We start from the raw sequence: 15,785 nt of genomic DNA on the forward strand, positions 1-15,785 counted from the left end.
CTCACTGGTGAGATCTGTGTAGGGCAGAGGCTGAAACAAGGGGTGTACTTCAGAATGCCCATGTGAATTAGGATGTGGGGAGAAATCGCCTTGGACAGAGCCCAGTACTAGAGTCAAGACAAAGCCAGGCTTCCGCTCCCACTTGGGCAGGTCACCTTTAAGTCTGGTCCGCAGTTAAGCCTGAGGCCTGCTCATCTCCCTGCCGAGTCTAGGACCTCTTCTCACTTGTCTGAGGTGTAGCAGCTTCTCTGACAGGCCTTACTACTCAAGTCCTCCTGTCTTCTTCCTGCCAGAAAAAGCTGAAGCACCCACTCCACCTGCCAGCGGCAGAAAGAGGTCAACCCCACAGTAAGTGCTGACCAACTTGGCTCAAAGCCCCAGCTAATCAGCAGGATCCTAGACACAACTGTACATCTCTCCATAAGGGGACGTGGGGGAAGGGTGGCAAAAATGTACTTTCTCAGAGCAGGGGCAGCACTTAAGAGGGTGAGAGATGATTTTTTTTTCTCTTAAAAAACATTTAATTGGGGGCACCTGGGTGGCTCAGTGGGTTAAGCCGCTGCCTTCGGCTCAGGTCATGATCTCAGGGTCCTGGGATCGAGCCCCACATCGGGCTCGCTCCTCAGCAGGGAGCCTGCTTCCTCCTGTCTGCCTGCCTGCCTCTCTGCCTACTTGTGATCTGTCAAATAAATAAAAAATCTTAAAAAAAAAAAAACATTTAAATGTGTTAGGTTAAAATTGCAAAGATAAAAGTTACAGCCTAATTGTGTACTTAAAAATACATACACACATTTCTAGAAGGGGTACAAAAACATGACTGAGTTTTACTTGTCACAATTTACTCTTCTATATATAATTTGTATTTTTTATCAGGATGAATTAAAGTTTTTCAAACATAATTTTTAGTCTTACTCTTTTTTCAAGAATCTTGGTTTTATCTGGCTTCCAGACATTAGCTAATTCCTAATTAGGAAAAAGCTCGTTTGAGGATGCTTTCCAACTAGATGGGGGTTTAACAACAACAAAAGCCAGTGTAAACTGAAACCAATAAATTGATGTTATGAATTCTGTTCCACCCCTTCGGACACTCCGGTAGCACCATTAAAGGACTACGGGGCGGGGCGCCTGGGTGGCTCAGTGGGTTAAGCCTCTGCCTTCCGCTCAGGTCATGATCCCAGGGTCCTGGGATCAAGCCCCGCATCAGGCTCTCTGCTCAGCAGGGAGCCTGCTTCCTCCTCTCTCTCTCTGATCTATGTCTGTCAAATAAATAAATTTTAAAAATCTTTAAAAAAAAAAAAAAAAAGGACTATGGGGCTAGGCCAGGTCACAAGGGGTACACGGGAGGTTCCACAATGGGGAATCACAGCTTCTGGTCCTAAATCTTGTCTGGTAATGTCACAGGCTGCCAGGTGAGCATTTGTTCCTCACATTTGCTAGGCACTTACCCAGTGTGTGGCGGCGGCTCCAGCAAGCACCCAGCTCTTCGTAGGCTTGATATTAAAGCACGTGTTTTGAGAGAGAACAGATTCTGTTCACCTCCGCTGGGAGCCTTTCAGATGCCTTAAACCCTGGAGTCTGGCTTCCTGCTTCTCTAGTTCTATGGTCCTGCTCTTACGCTCAAGTCTTGGGCCTGTGTTGGTCTCGTGGATTTCTCAGGGTTTGTCTCGGTCATTGGTGTGGCTGCTCTCCCATGCTTTGCACCCCTTTGGTGGGTGGGGCCAGCAGAGAAAGGACAGCATGCTCACCATTAAAGATGCACTGACTCATAAGTGGACAAGGAGCTGGGCCAGAGGACAGCACCTCCACCTCGCCTAGTCCTTAGGGAAGCCCAAAAAGGATTCTAAGTCATCCCCCCTCTCCCCCCCAGGATTCAGTTAGAACCCTGTGAAGAGGTACCAGCACTGCTCAGAAGGTTTAATAGGGTACTTAGACTTTTTTGTCTTTCTAAATTTGTCAACCTCTCCTGTTCTCCACCCACCTTCCCCTGTGAGCTCTGCCTTAGCCACACAATGGCCAGTTCTCCCTCCTGGGGTCTTTTACTCAATTTGAATTCAAAATAGGGAAAAATTGCACTTCAGAATGAATCATCCATTTTATTTTATTTTGTCATGTGCTCACAGCATCTCTCTCTCTCTCTCTCCCCTCTCCTCTCCCTGGCAGGTCAGAGATAAATTAAAAATAAAATCTACAAGGAAAATAATTTATAAAAGCACTTCCCAGGCTCGTGCCTTGTATCCCCACTGCTCAGAACACCCCGCTTCCCCCTGCCCCCCCAGCGGGGAGGAGAATCTGGCACTTCTCTTCCCACAACTCACTCCTGCTAGTCTGGAGCTGACTGTACTCCAGAGCCAGGCAGGGGTGGGGGCAGCAGTGGCAAAGAGTTAAAAATAAAGACACTGTGGTCCTGGAACCATCTGGCCACCTTGGCGCTGCTCCCCTCTCTGCCTCCCCTAGGCAATCCTCCTGACTGGGGTCTTTACTAAACTGGGGGGTATAGAGAAGCAGCCTATGGCCGAGAGCCTGGGGGTAGGTGCTCTCAGCCCCCATTACATGCACTTCTCATTCTCCTAGAAAGAAACAAACTAACAAAAAAAAAGGCAGACAGAGACCTCGGGACAGAGGAGAAAAATCCCAAGTGTTCACACAGTTACACGGAGTCTTTATGGCAAAGAGAACATTTAGCAGCTTTGAATATTGGGGTATCTCCTTTTTACTCAACACAAGCATTCTAGACCCTATAAGTGAAACGGGGCTCAAGCCCTAAAAAAAATCAAAGCGCAAGAAATTCTAAAAGGACTAGTTTTTGTTGCTGGGTTTTGTGGGTTTTTTTTTGTCTTCCAGTGACATGCCCAGTTGTTGGTAGGGGAGGCCTGAGGGAAGTGTCACTCCCCAGTTTGTGCTGAATACTGCCTGGCTTGTCCACATCATCCCCCTGCCTCAGAGTAGCCCCCAGGAGGCCACAGGCTCAGCACTGGGGGCACTGCCAGCGCCCCAGCTGCAGAAGAGCTCCAGGCAGCGGGGAGGGGCAGGGGCACACAGGCGGGCAGAGAACAGCCTTCGCATGCAGGCTCGGATGGAAACGTGGGTGCCTCAGCTCAGGGGGGACCGGGCACAGAGGGAGATGGGAGTGGCAGGGCAGTGAAGGACATGCTTGGTGTTGGGGCTGCTGCAACACGGCACGGGGGCCTCGTGACCCTTTCCTGTTCCCTCTCTGACCCTAACTCCTCAAGCGAGTGTTGGGTCCCAGTGGCTCCCCTACAAATGAAAACATTACAGGACACACCCAAGAGCTCCCCTTTGGGGCTCCACAGGGCAGGAGCTAAAAGAGCCCACAAGGCCCCTCCCAGATCCTACCTTGTGTTCCACCCTCCCCCGGGGTGAAGTGGGGATTACTCCTGCCTAGGGCCTAGTCCCACCTAAACCTGCCCTCTGGTACTCTGGCAGAGCCAACCTTAACCTGCCCTTTGATTTTCTTCCCGCTTTGATTTTTTTTGGGGTTTTTTTTTTAATCCCCCTTCTTTCCTCCCTTCCCTCCTTTCTTCTTTCCAAGAATGAGACTTTCTAGGACTTTCCTCTCACAAGATTCCCCCCTTTCCCCTTGGTCGGCCTCCAGCAATGCGAGCACCACCCCTTCCCTCAAAGGAAACAGCAGGGGCGAGGACCCTGTCCACCCAAACGGTCTGGCTGCTTCCGCCCCCCTTCCCCGCCCCACAGGGGGAAGCTGAGCCAGACAGCGCCTGCGCCCTCCTCTTCCTGTCCACTGACCGGCAGTTCATCCCATCTGAGATCTATTGGATAAGAAGGCATTCGAGTCCCCCTGTAGGTCCAGGTCCAGCCCTTCTCCAGTTTCCATCCCGGTGAGCGTCAACCCCCCTCTCCTCCCCAGGCTCACTTTCTTCGGTCCTTTGGCTTCCTCTCCTGTCGCCGGGCCTGCTGGTCGGCCAAGGTGCGGGGAATGAGGAGGACGCTGCCGTCCCCGGCATACTGGAGTGCGTACTGGCTGGGCGAGTAGGGCCGCCCGTTCTCATCCCGCAGCCGCCCAAACACCTCCTGGTACAGGCTCTGGACCTTCTGCTTCATCTGCCGCAGGGACCGGAGGAACTCCACCTTCTCCCGCAGCAGCCGGGCTTTATCGCGCTGCAGGTCCTCCACGTCCCGCTCCAGGTTCAGGATGGTGTCCAGCTTGCGCTTGCGGCAGTTCTGCGCCGCCATCTTGTTCTTGCCCCGGCGCCGGATGTCGCGGATGAGGCTCAGCTGGGCCTCGCTCAGCTGGTACTTGGACAGCAGCTCGTTGAACTCCTCCACCGGCAGGTTGATGATTTTGTCATTGGTGAAGGGGATCTTCATGGCTCGGGCTCGATGCTCGTCCCGGCTCATCTGCTTGTCTAGGAAGTCGGCCTGCTTCTCCTTGCTGCCTTTCTTGAGGGCGCCGGGCGGTGGCAGGTCGGCGGAGTCGAGGGCGCTGGGCGCCATGTTGTACGTGTGGTTGTGGCCCACGTGCTCCAAGTAGGGCAGGCAGGAGAGCTGCGACGGGTCCTGGTAGCTCATGCGGCAGAACTTGGAGTACTCGGGCTGGTAACCCACAGCGCCCTCGGCCTCTTCCAGATCCAGGGTCTCAGAGTCAGAGCTGTACCCAACAGCACCTTCCTCAGAAAAGGAGGAAGAAGCTGAAGAAGAAGCAGAGGAAGAGGAAGAGGAAGAGGAGGAAGAGGAGGAAGAGGAGGAAGAAGAGCTACCTTCGGAGCCGCTCAGGGAGGAAGGGCTATGGCTGGAGTCCAAGGAGAGGCCTGAGTCAGAGTCGAACTCCTCTTCGAGCTGGGAGGCCTGCACGGGGTTGAAGCCCTCCTCGATGGCCAGGTCCATCAGGCTGATCTCGTCCAGCATGGCTTCGTCCAGCAGGCCACCCAGTGGGTCGGGCAGCTCAGGGCCTGCCGTGTCATTGGCCGTGCCGTTGAGCTGGGGCGGGAAGAAGAGCCCCGCCAGGTTGGTGGAGCCAAAGGTGGAGTTGAGGCTGGTGGAGTTGCTGGGGACCAGCGGGAGCAGCGTGGAGCTGCCGGCCACAGGCAGGCTCTCCGCCTCAGGACTGAAGAGTGAGAAGTCCTGGCTGCAGCCCCCCAGGGACGCCTGATGCAGGCTGACATTCTGATTGATGGGAGTGTTGGGGGCAAGGCTGTAGTTGGTGCTCAGGGGGTCTCCAGGAGGGGTGCTGTACAGGATCTCACTGGTCGAAGTGTTCACTTCCATGGCCTGGCAGGGGAAAACAGCGTCACGGTTCATTCTGAGCAGACGCCCTCTCCCTGGGCTGGCAGGGGGGGGGGGGGGGGGGGGGCATGGCAGCAAGCACCCAGCACAGGCACAGCTGCGTGGTGGGAAGGCGAGAGACTGGAATCCAGAGCCCAGGGTCAACTCCCAGTCCTGCTCGGTCCACCAGGCCTACGAGGCCTGGCAGATATGGATGGACCCCACCCAACGCAGGGCTGCCCAGCTCCCAGCTGTGTTTGGCCAGACTCCCTACCTCCGAGAGAGAGGCAAGGAAAACACACAACCCTGCCTACCTCTCCTCTGTAAAATCTGCACAGCCAAGAACACCCAGCCTTGGAGGGACAAAGCCCAGCTGTACCACCTGCCCTGGGACCACGGGCACATCACTTAACCTCTCTGAGCTTCAATTTCCTCACCTTTAAAATAACAAAGGCCTGACTAGATGACCATAAGGGGCAGGAGCCAGCCCCAGCCGCAAACACACCGCACCAGTGTCCGGCTGTAGGAGCGCTAGAGCTGGAAGCACGCGCTCAAGCGATTATCTACCTCGAAGGAAGAAGGCATACCTAGGGGACAGTCCTGTTTCAGAAGGCTCAGCTCTAACCCGAACCCCGCATCCTGACTGCACCCCCTACCCCAAGGAGACACCTGGACAATGACCTCTCAGTGTCCCCACTTTCCAACGGATGAGAGAATTGTTCCTTTCTCTTCCCAGAGGAGAAAAATTTCGCAGCTGAATGGGAACACCCGCGCCCCTGCCTGAGAGGTTTGCGTCCTGTTCGGGTGATCCTACCTGCATTTCCATAATGGACATGAGATCTTGCCACTGCTGCTCCAAATCAAATGGCGACTCCGTCCCCGTCAGGAGAGGAGACAAGAGGTTGTTTTGAAGATCTGGGGGCTCGCTCTCACTAGGCACTGCTTCTGTTATGCTGGAAATGTCTGCTGGAAACTAGGGCAAAACACAGAGATTTTAACGAGGGGAAGACAAGACCACTGTCGCGTTCCTCCCAGAGACTACCAGCTGAGGTTCTGTCTCCTCCTTCCTCTGAATTCACCCCTGCAGCCAGGAGCAGGCCAGCCCCAGGGGCTGGCCCCTCGGACAGCCGCAGAGGGACACACGGCGTGCAGGCTGCCCTGCTGGCTCGGTGGGTGCTCCCTGGAGTCCTGCTCACCTCAGCATTCTCCCCAAAGGGGCAGGTGGCCTCCAGCAGCCTAAGGCACTCTTCCAGGGACAGGGCCGTCTGGTCCTCCCCAACAGGCACCTGTGGCAACAGCAACCATAAGTCTGACTGACCTGGGCCTCGGCCGCCTGCGGGCCGAAGCCTCTGCCCCAGCCTTTCCCCAGCCTTCAGGGAAGCCAAAGGAGGGCCGGAACAGCTGCAGGCCTACACTCTCCCTCTGTGCCCAGGATGATGGCTGGCCCTGCATCCCAAACTCCAGGAAAGACCAGAGGGAGAGTGGAAGATTCCTGACAAACAGGAAGCTGCTAGATGCTTTGCTTCCTCCCTGCTGGTTGTCACCAAGGCCTGGCCCCTCTGCTTCTGTTGCTCATCCACTCCCCCTTCCTCAGCCCAAGTGACTTAGAGACCCCAACCGAAAAGATATATTCAGGTTTAACCCACAGACAGAAGCTGCCTTCTCTAAGGAGATGTTTCTAGAAGTGGGCAGAGGTGGGGGTACCTGTGCAGGGAAGCTCTCCCCAGTTTCTCCATCCACTAGCAGGTTTCGCGCCAGAGCTTCTGCGCCCTCGCCTGACCAGGTGTCCTCCTGCTCCGCTCCATCTCGCACGTCCTTATCCACATCCTGCTCCTTCTGGCGATGACTATAGTCAAAAATCTCACGCCCAGCCCCCAGGTCAATATCCTGTCGCCAAAGGATGTCAATCAGATCTATGTCCTGAAAGACAGATCACCGTGACTTTAGCTCTTGGATCCAGGGGACTTTCCTAGCCATCACTCTGATTAGACCTGGGAGTGGGGGCAGCTCTCCCAGCCTCTGTCCCCTCTGTACCAACAAGGCTTCATTCATCCATTTCCGGATACCAGCCTCCATAAAAAATAAGAACAACAACAACAACAACAAAAACAAGAGCTAGCAAAAATTACCAGCATGATCAACCTCAGACAAGCCTGTGGGCTTAGGCCCAGAGATACAGCCAGGCCAAAAGGCAGGGCCACCTCACCGCTACACCAGAAAGAAGGGGGAAGGAAGCAGGAGACACTTCTCATTCTGGGAATGAGAATCCCTTCGAACTCGGGTTTGTTGTAGGACGCTGGCCCGGCCAGGCAAGGGCGAACTGTCACGCAGAATTACTCCGAGGTGGCCAGGCTTGCATCAGCCTGTGGTGCCATTTCATTTGCATAAAGGGGTGGGGTGGGCCAGAAAGGAAAATCCCTGCATTTGCAACCACCTGCTGCCGCCAGTGACAACGGCCACCGCCTCCGGCCCGTCCTACGGCCGTTCCCCTTCCCTGGCTGAGGCAGGAGTCAGGCTGGACACCCACAACTCTTAAAGCCCAGGCTCACCTCAAGATCCATCCCTGCCAGAATTCCCACTCTCAGCTGATCCTAGCAAGCTGCTTCCGTCTCAGGAGAGCCTCAGGCAGTCAGCTGATTCTCACTGGGCTCCCCACCCCTGCCAAGGCCGGCCCCTGGTGTCCCCTCACACCAGCACTCTCACTCCCTTCCCCACCACACCCCAGGCCTCACTGCCGCTCCATCAGTCAACCCACTCAAGGACATGGGCCCCATCACCGCTCAGCCACAACTGCCACCTCAGCCACCAAAATGCCTCCTTCCCACTCTGCCCTGGTGGCTCCTATCAGTTCCTGCACCAACTGCCACCCCCAAAGCCCCCAGCATAGAACCCCAATAAATAAGAGCCATTTGGCCTTCCTACACATGCCATCCCCCTGTGGCTGAAGAAACCCTGAACTCCTGGCTTCCATTCAGAGATTCAAAAAGCACTTTCCAGAAAGCAATTTCCTTACATGAGACCCACCCCCAAGTCCTGACCAGGCACCCCTTTCCCACTGTAACCCTCCCAGATCCCAAGACCTCCCAGGTGTACCTCTCCCTTTAGTCTCCCCCACATACACCAACCTGAACAGAAGCCCTGGACCCAGGAGCAGAGGGGGGCTGGGCCACCCGGTGCCCAGCCAGCAAAGAGTTAAGGGGCCGGCTCCCTTTGGCATGGCCCCCACCACTGTGAGAGCTGCGGTCCAGGCGGGTCATGGTCTGCAAGATGAGCCCCAGGGCAGCTGGTGCCGGGAAGCCGGACAGGGGGCTGCAAGGAGCTCTTGGCTTGCAGGGAGCACGCCAGGCTGGAAGGGTGGCCCCTTGCTAGCTTCAAGGGGCCCGAGGAGGGTGCCCCGCCCGTGCTGCCGCCTGGGCGGCCCAGCCCAGCCCCCTTCCTCCATCCTCGAGCAGCCCCCTCCCACCTCACAACCCCAGTTCCACTCAGGCACCCGGCAGCCCCCACCCTGAGCTCACCGCAGAGGCTGCAGTGAGATGGGACTCCCACCCCATGCTCCGTGCTCAAGCTGCAGAGGAGAGCCAGCTCCCTCCGGGGCCTAGCCTCCCGCTCCTCCCTCTCTCCCCCTCCCCACGCCCCCCAAACTTGTTACCTAGGCTGCAGCAAGGAGCCAATCCCCTCCCCCTCCCACCCGCAGGTCACTGCTGAGGCTGCGGAGAGCCAATCCCCTCCCCCAGGTCAGCAGCTGGGCTGCGGAAAGAGCCAATCCCCTCCCACCGTCGTTACCTAGGCTGCGACGAGAGCCAATCTCCTCCCCCAAGTCTCCGCTGGAGATGCGGAAGGAGCCAATCCCCTCCCACCGCCTGTTACCTAGCTGCAGCCGGGAGCCAATCTCTGCACCAGGGCAGCTGGAGGAGCTGCCGCAAGGAACCAGCCCATCCCTGGGCCGCCTCCGTCTCCTCAAGGAGACGCACCCAGGGGCGGGCAGCCCCACCCAGCCCAGTCAGCCAGCCGGGGTGGCGCAGTGAGAGAGCCCTGGGGGGAAGGGGTGCCCCTCTCCCTCCTGTCGCATCCTGCCTTCCCCAGCCCACTCAGGACCGGGCAGAAACCACTCCCGCAGCTTCTCGGGGAATCTAGCTCTTCCCTAGAAGTGGAGTTCTCCTGTTCCTCAGCAGGGCTGTGGCCGGTCGTCCTGAAGCCCAAGGATCCCAAGCCAGGCTGGGCAAGGACCCACCCTGCACCCAGCCCCGCTGGGAGCCAGAGGCTCTGTCCCCCGACCCTAGGCCAGAGGACAGGAAGGACAGCCGCCCGCACACAAGCGGAGAGGTCACAGTGACGGCCAGGCCTGCCCCAGGCAGGAGGAGGGAGCCCGAGCCTGAAGGCCATACCCCAAGGAGCCGGATGCTCCCCCACATCCTGGCCGCACGTGTGCGCCACGCGCCCCCCTCACCCCAGCTTTGTTCAAGAGCTGCTCTGGCAGCCCCCAGCCCACAACCCTAACGCCAGGAAAACGGCACCCACAGAATCAGCAGCACAGTTCCACCATCCATCCTCACTGCTGCACCCCTCGAGCCTAAGGTCAGGTCAGGGACAGTATGTTCTCCTTGGTCACAGACTGCTCCTCACTGGGAAGAGCTGTACGCAAGCCACCCCCTGCTCTGGGCGGAATGCCAACCTCCAGGGGAATCCTATCCCTGACAAGGGCCTGGGCTCGGGCTGTCCGTGGAAGCGGCCTGGTGGCGGGGGAGCGCTGCCACCCCGGGGGAGAATACCAGCTCCAGCAGCGCCTGTCACATGCTCTGGACCTGGGTATTTTTATCCCTGAGTTGCTGAGGAAATGTTGTTCTAGATGCGAAATAATCCTCCCTTCCCCCACACCCAGCCTAGGGCCCTCTGACCCACCCCCAACCCCCAAAGGGAGCAGAGAAGGCCTGGGGTCAGGGACAGCACAACCTCCATGAAGGCCAAGAAATGGAAGAAAGCAGGGTCTAAGTCTCATCCTGTTCTGCCCCAACCCAGCCGTGACTTCCATCCTTCCCACCCCATCGTGTCCCAGGAGAGCTCCAAACAGGAAGGGGACTGGAGCTTCACCTGCAGAGCTGCCAGGAGCAAGCCCAGTTACACAGCCAGCCCTTGGGGAGCCACATGAGGGCAGGAGGACGGAGACGGAGGCTGGGATGCATACTTCTTCAGACCACCATGCCAAGACTAAAGCCCATTTGAAGGAAAAGGACAGAGGAACAGAAAAAAGGTAAAGTTCCCAGTGGCACTGAAGAATCTAGGAACTGAGGCACTGCGAGGTAAGGAACGCTCACAGCTCCCGTGCTCAGATACTTCTAGATTATCTGATCCTCTCAAAGCAGATCCGGCGTGAGGCAGCTGAGCAGAGAGCAGCCCTGGCACTAAGACATGTGGGGCCAGATCCCTCTGCCGTCGGGGGCCTGTCCCTTTTTAGTAAGTTTCGCAGCATCCCAACTAGACGCCAACGGCACCTCTTGCAGTTGTGGCAACCAGAACTGTCTCTACACATGGCCATCTGTCCCCTGGACAGGCAAAATCACCCCCATGGAACACCACCCGCCCAGAGGAAGCCACAAGCTTTGACAGCCACTAACATTCAAAGAAATGAACTCAGTAACGGGCTCAATTGCAGGACAGGAGACAGAACCTGGTCAGACTGGTAGGCAGAAAAAGACCCAAGATCTGTAGCACCTGTAAAACTTTCTACATACCACCCCTCCTCCCCAGGACTGGGCTCTGGAAAACCCGGCCCAGCGCAATCCAGCCTTCCCTTTCCCTAATGGCGAGGAGAGTGCAGCAGGCCTTTTCTCAAGCTCCTTAAGGCTGAGTGGCCAGGCCTGGCCCAAACACAGAGCTCAAAGTGGTTTTAACATCACGTTGGTGAAGTGGGAGCAGCAGGAGCCGTTCACCTCCACAAAGGCAAGTGCCTCACTTTCTGCCTCGAACAATGTGTCAGACACGCGTCAGGAGCCGAAGGCCTCTGACAGCTCCAAGCAAGCTGACTGAGGTGGCAGAAGGCAGTTTCTCTTCTAGCTCCCAGCCCTCTCCTCCCTACTCCCCGCAGCAGGCCTCCAGCAAGGAATGGGAGCCTTGGCCCTCTCCTGGCCAAGAATAACTATCTAAATCTGCCCCTTGGCTCGGGCCCAGGAGAGCTGACTTATCAAGGACCTTACAACAACAGGCCTGACCACAAAGGAGGAGAATTTCAGGATATGCATGTGTGTTTTGATGTGGGGGAGGTACAAGGCAAGAGTCCATGATGTATCTGTGTCTTAGCAACAGATACACACCGCATCAAAGCCCATCACAACACCACTCCCTCCCCCACCCCGGGGCCTCCAGCAGTTGTGTTGAAATCCAAGCAGTAAACACGCTGGCATGTTCTAGGAACCTCCCACTGCCCTGCCGGTACATTTAGAGGTGGGTCAATGGTTCAACACAAGGAAATGCTCCCGCCCCCACCCCACTGTCCTGGTCAGACAATTCAGCTCATTCCTGCCAAAGAACAATGCCTGAGATCCCCTCCCATGCCACTCCAGTTCTTCACAGCGGTCAGTACTGTGATATCGCTCCTTCAGAACCAGCCCCCCACCCCCAGTCCCCTCTCACCCACCCCGACGTGTGGTCACTAACCTCTTTGGTTAGGTCTCCACTGACCGGAGGGGCTACAGCTCCCAAATCCTCCAGATCTTCACTGAATCCCTGCTCCGTCTCGCTTTCTCGCACCCCGTTGTCTGGGCCTGTCACATCTTGGAGGCCACTGGTACTCTCGAGGGTGAGGCCTGAGCTGGGCTGGCTGCCAGAGACAGACCCCTCTGGATCCCGGTGGACCAGCCAGGCGTTGACCTCAGTGGTCGGCACCTGGAACCTGTCCAGGGCCCTCACCTGACTGAGGAGCCGCCGGGCAGTGAAGTAATTGTCCAGGTCTATGCTCTTGGGGTGGATACCATAGCCATCCAAGGTATTCCTCAGGTTGTGGAACTGGGTCTGAGTATAGGCTGAACTGGGCCCCAGGATGATCTCCCGGAGCGGGGGAAGCTGTGAGGTCAGGTAAGTATCCACGTCCACCCGCACCCCAATCAAACTCAGCAAAATGGTGAACTGGAGAAGTCCTTCCGTTAAGTATTTCTTCAGAGAAAGCATTGCTGAAGGACCAGAATGTTTATGCTTTTTGGTTTTTAAATCTTCCAAAAGACAAATCAAGGCCACTGCTCTGGTGCTCCAGCCAGCAAGTTACCCTCCTCAGGGCCAAACCCTGTATCCCTCCCTGGCAGAACACAGGGGCTGAGCTCCCGGATGGCCTCAGAGGAAAGCACACCCTGTGAAGCCAAGGCCTCTCTCCAGACCACATTCACTTTTCCCTTCTCGGCACCTCACCTCAGCGTGTACAACTGTTGCTAACCCAGTCCAGGCCCTCAAGGCCCACGTGACTTACTGTCTCCACAGTCCACATACAGTCACTTCCTCACTCACATTGGTTGTCCTCTGTAGATTCCACTGCAGGCTGTTCTCAGGAACAGCTGACGGGCTGTTTTGTTTTGGTTTTTTTTTTTTTCCTTCTCCCTAAGGTTTATTTTCTTTGGCTGGAGCTACAGGCCTTTTGTCTTGGGTCAGAGTGTCCCGCCTCCTCCACACTTACCAGGGGGGTTTCCAGAGAAACCTGAAATGGGAATCACAAGAGCAACAGGATAAGATTCCAGAATTTTCACACCATGATCAAGGCAGAAGGCAGGAAGCACATTCAAATGCCACTTTCGTATTTTATTGAAAAATAAGTCAATTACTTTCAGAAAAGTAAAAACCAAAAATCTGTTATAAGTAGAACTACGAAGAAAAAATACTGCTCACAAAGTATCCCCCTTTCTGGATTCTAAATTTGTAATACCCTAAAAGGTAGCTTGTTTGGATAAGCAGATAATGCCTGGGGCATCCAAAATATTTTACATGATGTCTGATTTACCAACCCCCCCATCCACACACCACCCAGCTTCTATTTTTAGCTTGAGAAGCCCATTTCCTAACTTAAAGAAAAGTTGTATCCTCCATCTCTCAAGACAAAACTGCCTAGAATCCCTGTCCCTTCCAGTTCTAAAGGGAACAGAGAAACTAGTAATGGGAAAAGAGTATATGAGGACAACGTTCAGGACACCACTTCACCACAGAATAATGCCTTTTGTTTTCCCAACTTTAAAATATGGTTTCTCTTTCCTATCTCTCACATTAAAAGGGGGAAGGGGATGGTGAGAGGTCTTGGGGGTGGGGGCGGGGAGCAGTGAGGCAGGAGGATTATTCCACCCAGAATTTGCAATAGGCAGGTTATATTTTCATTTATATGACCTTCTGAGCCAAAGCAGAAGGATAAGACCCAAGTTCTCAACCTAAATAGCCAAGTGGGGAAGGAGTAAATCTGCCTTTCAGTTTCTGGTCTCTACTTCTGAGTTTCCATTAACCTCATAAACCAAGACGTAACTCTTCTCTTCACTGTCGTGACCCACCTACCAACTTCATCCTAAAGGAGAAGAGTGACACACGGACAGGGACGGACGGACGGACGAACACACGAACACACACACACACACACACACACACCTTATTTGGTTAAAGTAAACACAACTACGACCCAGAATTCCTGCTAACACTACCCTCCCGTTCTCACGCAATTTATTACTAAAACCTCCCAAGAGACAAGTTCGAGAAACCGGACAAGGCCCCATAAAGACGAAGAAGGCCAGACGCCTCTGGTCTGAGCCCAGTCCCACCCCGCCCCGGATACCCGAGTCCGGCTGGGACCAAATCGCCATGCCCGCTGTCGGCGTCTCGGCTTCTACCCTTCTGGGGCAACAGCGAACAAGTGCGACTCAGCCGGCCTTGACCCACCCTCACAGCCAAACCCCACCCCGCCCTCCGTCCCGATGGCCCCACCCCGTTCCAGGCCTGGGCCTCACACCACGCCTTCTCGCGCCCTCAGCCCTCCCCCGTCCAACCCACCCCGGAGCTGGCTTTCTCCAAGGCTTCGCGGCCCCTCCCTGCCAGGCCCAGGGCCCGGGCCCGTCGCGAACCCCGCTCGCCCGTCCGTTCCCGCCTCCTGCCTCCAGCCCCTGGGCTCCACCCCGCCGCCCTTCACCCCACAAGCCTCAGTCCCGCGGGGTTGCACCCCCCCCCCCCCCACCGGCGTCGGGGAAAGGAATGTGCTTGATACCCGCTGCAGAGCTCAGCGTCCGCCGCTGCCGCCACAGCAGGCTCTCAGCCCGAGTCCCGGCCTTGCCGCCGCCACCACCGGCCGGCCTAGAGCTCCCCAGCCTCCGCTTCCCTCCCCGCCCCCTCCTCCCACCTCACTCGGAAGCCCGCCCTCCGCGTCCTTCCTAGGACCACCTTTCTCCAATCAACGAGCCGAGACTGCGGCCTTCGCCGGATGTCACTTTGATTGACAGCCAAAAGAGCCCAATGGCTGAGCGTGCCTCCTCCTTCCTCTCCCGATTTCCCAAGACTGACATGGCCCACAGCCCAGTGTGCACATAGGCCCGCCCCGCGGCGTGGGCTCACCAATAAGTGGGGCGAAGGCCTTATTGCCCGGCATTCTGGCCCCTCCGCGGTGCGTCGGCCTTCCAAGGTACTATAGGTTGGGCGCGGAGTAAAGTGTACAAGCTGAGCGCTTCCAGTGTATTCCTCGGCTGGGGGATAAAGGCTTAGGGCCGGGGGTGAGAGCTGGTATCACTGCCGGAGCGCGGAATTCTCCCCCCGCCCCGAAGGTTCCCACGGTGACTTGCAAAAGCCCAGTGAGACCTGAGGGGGCCGAGGCGGGACACAGAGCATGTGTTCCCCGCGGTGGCGACGCTCGAGCCGCCATATTGGGTGCTGGCAGCGGAAACCGCTATCGCCGCTTCCGCTCTGTGCTGGTCCGGAACAGTGGCCCAAGCCAGTCAGGGACGGTTGCGTCGCAAGTGGCGGGCAAGGGTCGCATTGCGGGAAAGGCCTAGCGGGCGGGTTGCCACCACGGTGGTGGGACGTTGACGGTGTGAAGGATATGGCATGACTGGCGAGTTTTGTAGTGATAGGGACACCCCATAGAGTTCTCTTCCCCGTCTCGTCTGCCCCGCCCGCCCAGACCACGGAGCTTAGTTTTGCCTTTCAGGAACTTTCTTCGATTTCGGGTGCTGGCCAATCTCACCTAGCCGACATCTTTGTGACTTTTCAACATTGCTTTATACCCAGCCTCACCTGGGGGAGCCTGTTAAACCTGCAGATTCTGAGGCCTCACTCCAGAGACCGTGATTGACTTAACCCTGTGGTGGCGGCCTGATAACCCGCCTGCTTAGTAACGACGCGGGTAATTTTAACACAGTTGATCCCAGGACCACCTTTAGGCAATCACTAAGTTGAAGTTCCTAGTACTTTGTTCCCAGCTGTGGGACAAAGAGGCATCAACTCAAATTCTTGACTCCCAGGGAGATTCTCGTAATCTAGTGGGCGAAATCACTGGTCCTTGTACAACAAGGACAAGGCCAGCTGCTAACTCTTCAGATAAC

General features: G+C 56.3%; 1 protein-coding gene across 5 annotated transcripts; it reads right to left on the reverse strand.

The window, feature by feature from the left end:
• Nucleotides 1-2,090: 2,090 nt before the first annotated feature.
• LOC111151326 (nuclear factor, erythroid 2 like 1) lies at nucleotides 2,091-14,558 on the reverse strand. 5 transcript variants are annotated; one of them, XM_022509242.1, is made up of 6 exons: nucleotides 14,459-14,558; nucleotides 11,893-12,919; nucleotides 6,946-7,161; nucleotides 6,438-6,527; nucleotides 6,056-6,214; nucleotides 3,889-5,247 (listed from the first exon to the last, which is right to left on the reverse strand). In XM_022509242.1, the coding sequence occupies exons 2-6, from the start codon at nucleotides 12,400-12,402 to the stop codon at nucleotides 3,889-3,891; spliced, it is 2,334 nt and encodes a 777-aa protein (XP_022364950.1). In that variant the 5' UTR covers nucleotides 12,403-12,919; nucleotides 14,459-14,558. The 5 variants fall into 5 exon arrangements, with proteins under 5 accessions (XP_022364949.1, XP_022364950.1, XP_022364951.1 ...); XM_022509243.1 differs by lacking the exon at nucleotides 14,459-14,558 and adding an exon at nucleotides 14,033-14,115; XM_022509241.1 differs by lacking the exon at nucleotides 14,459-14,558 and having other exon boundaries at nucleotides 2,091-5,247; nucleotides 11,893-13,527.
• Nucleotides 14,559-15,785: the final 1,227 nt, after the last annotated feature.

Source organism: Enhydra lutris, unplaced genomic scaffold, assembly GCF_002288905.1.
Source record: "Enhydra lutris kenyoni isolate GAN:26980312 unplaced genomic scaffold, ASM228890v2 scaffoldscaffold26, whole genome shotgun sequence".
In the NCBI taxonomy this organism is placed as follows: domain Eukaryota; kingdom Metazoa; phylum Chordata; class Mammalia; order Carnivora; family Mustelidae; genus Enhydra; species Enhydra lutris.